Here is an 8,269-nt window from a genome sequence, read left to right on the forward strand (position 1 = left end):
AGCTTGAGATTTTTCTTTTGTTGCACTCAACGGAACCAGGACATATCTCTACATAGATTCATAAGAAGCTTGTTAAGATCTAAACTGATAAAGAATTTATGTTGATGAACTTTGTTAATAACCTGACTGATCAAAATGCGCTACGTACTTGATAATCTAACCGTTGAATGCTTAATTCTCAGTACATTCCTGTGATGGGACATCCAGCTTCAAATGTGTTGATACTGATACTGACCTGGGAGCCTGTGGCACAAAAGCCGAGGAGGGCCCCAGACGTTGCTCAGATGGTCCAAGAACTCAAACACAGCAAAGGCCATTGCTTTAAGAGTGCAGGGAAGAGTTAAGAGCTGTGGGTACAACACAGGAACAAGGAGTGGAGCTGGAAAGTGGCAAAATGTAGCTTTTTTTTGGCTGGCAATCTGGCTGCAAAGCATCTGCGAGGCTTCAGGGCAATCAAACTGGCTGTCTGGGTGCTCAGTGAATAGGGCACAAGGCTATGAAGTGTAAAAAGAACAGGATTCAAAGAGTGTACTCGCTCACATTTGCCCAGGATGGGCAGATGAGAGGGAAAGATAAATGTCACATGTATATTACAGAACAATACACCAGTAACTTTTAATGAAGGCAAGTGCAAAGATGCTGACCCAGTTTTCTCAGCTGGAATTGCTGATGCCTGTGTGTTGTCATGCACTGAACATGGGCTGGTTGGCTGGACCAGTGTCTGTGCTGGTTTCCATGGGTCAATGCAGTGAGAGACTGATTTTCAGGTGAATCTTCATGCAAAGAGTAGTCAGTTTTATTTGCCTCAGTATCTTTCCTTGTCCTAACTGCAAAATGCCTGTAAAGTATGTGCCAACGCCATCATCCTGTGTCAAAATCTTACCCAGTTTGTCAGAATACAAAGAAGTGCACTGCTGGAGGTTTATTTTTTTCATTCTTCTTCCAAGTTATTCTTCATTCTTTCTCCCAGTATGATACTACCTGGTGTTTTGACTGAATTACTTGGGCCATACCTACAAAAAATATCAGGATTTCAATGTCAATGCCTTACGATTTCTCACCAGAGAGTACAAGAGATTCAGGACCTCAGCGTGGCTCTAGCCAGAGGAAGAGTAAGGAGAAATGACCAAAGATTAAAATTAGACATGAAATGTGCTTAAGCAGTTGTGCTGAAGCATGCAAACTCAAACAGATTTAAACTTAATTACTTACAGATGTTTAAACAAAGAGGGGGTCCCCAAATGCTTTAAGCTCAGCATAGTCAGGTGAGTTAGAGGTGCACAGACTGGCTGGTCAGAAAACACTTCAGAACAGTGGGAGAAAGACTCATTCACAGCCTACAGACATTTATACAGAATGAACTTGCAAGATGAAATTGCTGTTGATTGTAGTGGGAGTAGAAACATTGATGTGCCAGATACATCATGCAATTATATGGTGTATGGTACGGTGCACCTGCATATGGTTATTATTGCAGTCTCAGTTAGAAGGATATAAACCATTTATGTACATAATCTTCTGTCTTTGGAAAGAAGAGGTTGGTCCTTTTCTCTCCTCATCATCCCCCTTGATAAGATGATACTCGAATAGTTCTCAAAGTGTTTGAGGAATCATAGGGAGAAGTACTATTTTTTTGATTGATTTATTGGTTTTCACTGCTTATCTTCAATGTAGAAAGGAAAGGTGATTGGTAGTTTTGGCAGCAAGCATTTTGAAGGGGAAAAACAGGGGAAAAAATAGCATAGAAAAGACCCAAGCAGAGAAAAAAAAAGATCAGAAGTCCAAATTTTTGGCTAAAAAGGAAGGAATAGACTTGTATGGGGAAAAAAAAACAGATGGTATTTGACAATTGTCTTCAAGCAGGGTAAAGAACAGTCAAAACTGCCCTTCCTGTAGTGTTTGGGCCTTGGTGATGGAGAAGAGACAGTGGTGTTATCCACTGTAACAGAGGAAGAGAAACTGATGAGCATGACTGCAGAACAGTAAAATCAGTTTTGGTCAAGCCAAATGTGAAAAAGTGGTGAATCAGCCAATATTAAAGATCCGAGAAGCTCTCAAGGATGCGTGATTAAATGGAGGGAAAAATACCAGCATGGATAAATATGGCTGAAAGTTGTCAAAAGTAAATGATAAATAAACCCTTGTGGAGAGATGGAATTACTTAAGAATGCAGGTTTAGGAATGCAAGACTCCAATGGCTATCCAAGGGCAGGATTCCTTGCCAGTTTCTGACTGATCCTTTTTTTTTTTTTTTTTTTTAAAGTGTGGGGGCAGCTTGTGCTGAATTGTTTCTTTGGGAAGGTTTTACTCATCTTAATCACAGATGATCAAATGAGTAAACTCACAGGATGAGTAAAGGTTTTTTGATTTCAATTATAAAAAATGATGGCTGAGTAAAGAACCCCATTAAAGCACCTATCTTTATTACGTTCTAAAACATTCTGGTCATCAAGATTTACAATTACTTTGCATTGTAAATTCTGTAAGGAGAAGCTGGAGACAAGCAAGTAACAGGAAATGATTGTGTTCCTGTCTTCTCAAGAAAGGCACAAAGCAATTCTTTGACAGGGAGTAACTTCACATAATTTCGAAGAAATATACTGACAGATGTGGCTGTTCTCTTAGTAACAATATTAAGATCTTGATGATAACTCTGTTAGGCTCTTGGGAGAAAAATTAAGTAGTTTCTAAGTTCCATTAAATAACTCACAAACTTGTATTCAGCTACAGATTGAAACAGGCTTCAGCTTTTTCATTCTTTAGCATTGACATTGTTGCTGTACTTCTAGAAAACAAGGTAAACCTTTACCAGGCTAAAGTGCTTCCTATTCCTGTAATAGTATCTCTTGTCCAGTGACATCATGCTGTTATTTATAAAATGTCATACAGGAAAACAACTTCTTTATAGCCAGAAATATAAAGATTTTTCTCCTTTCCTTTGAGGGCGGAGCAGGCAAAAGATAGAGATCTGTATAGACATATGTAAAGTAGGCATGCTTCTCATTGAAGAAATCAGTTTCATAAGCCCACTGACGAGGTTAGAGTCATGTGCAGATGTTATCCAGTACACTCACATAGCTCTTTTTAACACACCTATATCATCATGGTGAATGATCACTTTCTAAGTTACAATCATCTCCTTAGCTAAGCCTGTAATGATGTTGGTGCTTTATAGATTTGCTAAAACGGAAAAACACATCTAATGTTTTCCCTTGTGAATTTGCTGAAAAAAAACCCAAAACATTTCCTCATCACAGTCCTACTGTGCCTAAATATTTTAGATTTGTCAGGAGACTCAGAGAACTATGACACTGGCTTAAAGTCTGTAACTTCAAAAATAGTTTTGGCATATTTTATTTGCTGGCTCTTTCAGAGTTTACTTGGTCAATTTTATACATAGATGTAGGAATTTATCTTTTTAATTAATAGTCTTATATGACTATTGGTTCCCAGAAACTCTGCTGTACCAGAGAAACTCTGATTAACAAATATTATGTTGTAATAGCCTTTGCCTTCATGTACTATTTACCAGCACTGAAAGGAGAGAGATCTTTTTTGGTTCCCAATTTAGTTGAAGCTACAGGCTAAATCATTGCTCTTGCACAAGTTTCTTTTGTCAAGAGTCAAACAATTGAACAGCCAGCTGAGAAACAATTGTACCCGGTCCTCCTTGCACAGAGAGCAGCACAGGAAATGGCAGGGAGGTACCTAACAATGCAGAGGGAACTGAATGGTCCTACAAGGGACTGATAAAAATACCAGGTTATACTGTGGCTTAATCAGACCTCAGTACTATCAAGACAAAGAATGAAATGATGATGTGAGAGCTTCCACCGTTCCTATATCCTGTAAAGAACAAGCATGGGGTTAACTTGAGGACTTAAGATATAGTTTCTCACCATATTTTTGCTGACATACTCTGATGACATAGAAGATAGTAACATAGTACTTGTGCATGCAATCAAATCAAAGTTTTATAATAATGCTCTTGCTTAACAAGGTTAGTTTTCTGTTCTAAGGTTGTTTTCCAGATAAGGAGCTTGTTCAACTCTTATCTTACCTGCAGAATACATAAAACCGAAGTGAAAATAGGTGCCGATTGATTTTGAAGTATTTTCAGAGTGAGGTTTTCCTCCATAGTTCATCCCCTTTGTGCTGCCCTGGTCATGCTGTGAGTCTGACTTGGCTGTATTTGGTGAGCTTCGAGTTCCTCTTGAGGGATTCCCCTTATCAGCCTATTGGAGGTGCAGCCTGGGACAGAACTGGGTCTGGCTGGAGCGTGGCTGAAGTTTCCCAGTTGTCAGAGGGTGGGAGCATGTTGCCGAGTAGCGTGAGATAGGGCTGGAGCTGCTGTGAACCTGTACAGAGGCTGAGCTGCGGTAACACAGGACAGAAGGTGACAGAGCTGTAACCAGCTTCCTTGCAGTCTGCCCCTTCTGCCTTGCCAAGCAAACCTCAGTGCAGGACAGCATGGCCCAGTTTGTTTTAAAAGATTATTCCGCACTGGATTTTGAATATATAACAGGGAACTGCTGCAAAACCTACCGAGCAAAAAAGCTCAGTAGGAATGTTTCAATGAGATTAAAACAATGCAACACTGACCTTCTGTTTAAGTGTCTTCCCTACATCAGTCTGGAAGCCTTTCTAAGGCATTTTGGAAGAAAATTTGCTTCCAGACTGATTCATAGATTTCTCAGTAATTAGTTCAACAGCAGTTCCACTTTCTCAAAAGCAGTCACTGAAGCAGCCTAAATCCAGATTTCATATTCATTAAAATGGAAATGCTTTAGTGTTGGGATCTATATCAGCATTCTAGTTCTCAGGAAAGTACTGCATTTTATAAAAAAGAGGCTCTCATTTTTGGGCCAAATTCAAACTGAACTAAGAGACAGTTAGGTAAAATATTATTTGTGTGAACAAACTCGACGTGATCTTATTCTAAATCTGAACATGGCCTTTTGGAGGCTATGGAAGCAGAATTAAGCAAAGGATTAGACCAGTTAGGGAGGTAAATTTTGCAAAAGCAAATGCTAACAAAAGTTTGGATGGTAGGTGAGGTGTTACATTTCAGAGTTTAAGCCAGTCTCTAGCTACTAAAATTACAGAATCACATACATTGGAGGTGAAATACACGAAGAGAGCATATTTAGTTGATTGGGTTCCTTCCTCAGAGCATACCAAGTATTCATGTCATTCCTGACAGATGTTAGACTACCATGCCATAAAACCCTCCAGTGAAAGATATGCCATAACTGCTATGTAACCTATTCTTATATGTCATTAATCTCAATTGTAGAAAGCTCTTTCTAATGTGTGGTACCTCCTTTGTTGCGTTTTAAGCCCACATACATTGGTAGTTTTGAATATAGTATCAGAGTGTAGATTATTACTAATTCATGGGAAGCGTTTAGATTTTTGTTATCACATTTCTCCATAGTCTTTCCTTCTGTTAACTGTTTCCCTGATCTTCGAGTTTCTTGTCCTAAATCATGTTATGGGATCTCTGATAAGTCTTACTGGTATTTTTCTGGACTTTCTCCAAGTTGTCTCTTTGAGGTACCTGAACAGAGTACACTAGCAGATCTAGATTTTACCAGCAACGAGTCAAGTGTAAGGGTTACCTCTCGGGCCATAAACATGATACTCCTGTTAGTATACAGCTTGCTTTTACAACAGCACGATGTTGTTAACTCTGACTTAGCTTATATATTTTTTCTGCAGACCAGATTGCAACGAAATGTTAGAAAGATGCTTTCACAAGGGGTCAATACTGCTCACTTTCTCTTGCCTGGCTTGTAGAGTCTTCTTAGGTGGCAGTGTTTTCTGGCCATTCTTGGAGACAGGATCCTGAGATAGACTAGGCATAGTCATCCACCAGAAACATGGATGAGTAATCCCCAGCTTCTCTTCGTAAAGAAAGATCATGTGATGTTTAGAGCTGGTTTTATCATGAAATGTCCTTATCTGCAAAAGGCTTGATGAGGTGCTATGAAGAACAAGCGCAGAGAGAGCAGAGACCTGAATCACGCTCACCTCCCTTCTGAACAACTTACTGTGTCTGTAAGTTTTCCCTTTCCTTTTGGTAGGGTCCTCTCTTGTCAGATATGAACCATTCCTGGGGATTGAAATTTTGTCTGTGCAGCTCACAGTCTTGTCTATCTTGAAGAATTACATTTTACTATTGGACAAAAATCTCAACATAGTATATAAATGTGATATTTTTGTTTAACAGCATGTCAGCTGGTACCCTTTAAGATCCTCACTGCAGTGTCTATGGCTTGTTGACACAGTAGCAATATTTACAGTAGAAAAAATGGTTGCACTTTAAAATGTATTTGTTAAATAATATCGAACAGAATAATTTCTATCTAGTGCAGAGAAAAGAAGTAACTTTAAAGTAGGACAGATTTTTCTTATTCCTTACAAATTTATATAAATTTCTTTGAAGAAGAAATTCCTTTTACTTGGAGCTGCAAGTTGTATGAGATAATCTGATTTCTTAAAAAAAATAGAAATAATCCAGCCATTCTGGGTAGCTCTTCATTTCATCTGCTTTGGACCTATACCCATGGATTATTTTACTTGATATATTATCAGGCACTGAAAAAAGCAGAACAAGTTCCTTGGAACAGATTGTTTCAGTAAATGTCTTGCTATACTAGTGCAGTGCTCGTAAGTACCCCTCGCTGCTAGTTTTTCCAAATGCTAGTTTTTGTGTTTATCTAGCAACAGGAGACCATTATCCTGTGAAAATCCTGTATCATTTTTACAGCTTCAAAAACAGACAAACTGGTCTTTGGAGCTCTTTGTACCAGGCAAACTGTCTTTCTTCTCTGTCTTAAGTATAAGAGAAGAGAGGTTTCCAAAAGAAAATATATCTGGTGAGACCAGATGACGTATAGCTGAGGGGAAAAAATAGGACAAGCATTCCAGCTGGGAGTCCCTCCATTAGCTCTGGCAAGGAGCAGCCAAAGTGCTTGCCAACATCCAAGTACTATTTCATCTCTACGTGCACAAAAGTAGATCTATTGGCATTCATAACTGTTGCTTAAAATTTACGTTTCTTCCTGTGAAAGCTTAAAGTAGCAATGCTGGCATCTGAAATCCTGTAATCAGTGCATCCTACAGGCTCCAGCCCGAGGCTGAGTTGCACTGGCAGGAGAAGGACTTGAACTGGCTGGAATCAACCACAAGATGAAATAGAACTTTTTCCTCCCTGAAGAACTGAAATATGCTATTCCAACAAAGTCGTGTGGATTTTTTAAGGTTAAACGAGGAATATTCTATGTGGACCAAGGAGTGAATAAATCCCCAGAGGAAATGTGAACGATTAACTTTTAACATAGGAAGAGGAAAAGAACAGTGGGGTTAGAGAGAGAGATGTCTGTCTGGAAGCCCGGTTATTAAAGTTCCTACACTTTATTTCTGTTGGTGTAGCTGTACAAGACACGTTAAAACAGCAAAAGCGGTGCTGAGCCGTTTCTTTAAGCGCTACCTAACGTTTGTAAATGCAACGGCAGAAAAACTAGCTTAAAAATCAGAATAGGAGTCGTGGAAACGGAAGAGATTTCAAATCAAATACTTAAAAGTCCTTCTCCCGGGAGGATTCCCGTGATGAGCGTACGGGTGATGGAACTGCTATTTAAAACGAAATTTTAAATCTGTCTGCGCAGGGGGGAGGAGGAAGCCTCCCAGGGAGGGCAGAGGCGAGCGGTGCCCGTAAAGTGGGCTAGGGGAGCGGGCAGGAGGGAAGTCCCGCGGCCGCGCCGGTGCGAGCACCCCTTACCCCCCCTCCACCAGCGCCCGTGGCGAGGCGAGCCCAGACCTCTGCGGGCACTTTACTCAAGAGAGCCTCCAAACCGTGCCTGTGGGCGCCGAGCAAGCTCGGACCCGTCGCAGCCCCGCACCCCGTGCACTTGACCGCCTTCCCCCTGCGCCGTGCGGCTCTGCGCCCGTTTTCCTCCCATCGCTGCGGGCCGCAGGCGAGCTCGGCAGGTCGCACCGCCTCCCCCCACCCCGAGGGCTGTAGCTCATTTAAAGCTACGAAGATGGTTTAGGGAAAAACAACAAAACAACAAAAAACCCCCAACCCACTAATTGTCATGTGGGAAAAAAAAAAAAAAGAAAAAGAAAAAAGATCAACCCAGAACTCAGTCGTGTCCCCCCCCACTCCCCCCCCCAAAAAAAAAAACTAAATGATTTTGCAATCGTCGTTCAGCAAAACGAGCGCGGAGGAGTTGCGCGGCCCCCGCCGGGGGGCCCCCCGCTA

The 8,269-nt window shown here is 40.8% G+C and overlaps 1 protein-coding gene across 1 annotated transcript in view; it reads right to left on the bottom strand.

The window, feature by feature from the left end:
• The window catches only part of LOC104291711 (vitamin D 25-hydroxylase), a 20,725-nt gene that overhangs the window by 10,103 nt on the left and 2,353 nt on the right, over nucleotides 1–8,269 (bottom strand). Inside the window, exons 2-3 of the mRNA XM_009890981.1 lie at nucleotides 7,787–8,040; nucleotides 236–347 (exon numbers count right to left, since the gene is read on the bottom strand). Of these exons, the coding sequence (XP_009889283.1) occupies nucleotides 236–347; nucleotides 7,787–8,040 (366 nt within the window). The remainder of the gene's footprint in view (nucleotides 1–235; nucleotides 348–7,786; nucleotides 8,041–8,269) is intronic.

The sequence above is a fragment of the Charadrius vociferus genome, unplaced genomic scaffold (assembly GCF_000708025.1).
Source record: "Charadrius vociferus isolate BGI_N301 unplaced genomic scaffold, ASM70802v2 scaffold248, whole genome shotgun sequence".
NCBI classification, from domain to species: Eukaryota; Metazoa; Chordata; class Aves; order Charadriiformes; family Charadriidae; genus Charadrius; species Charadrius vociferus.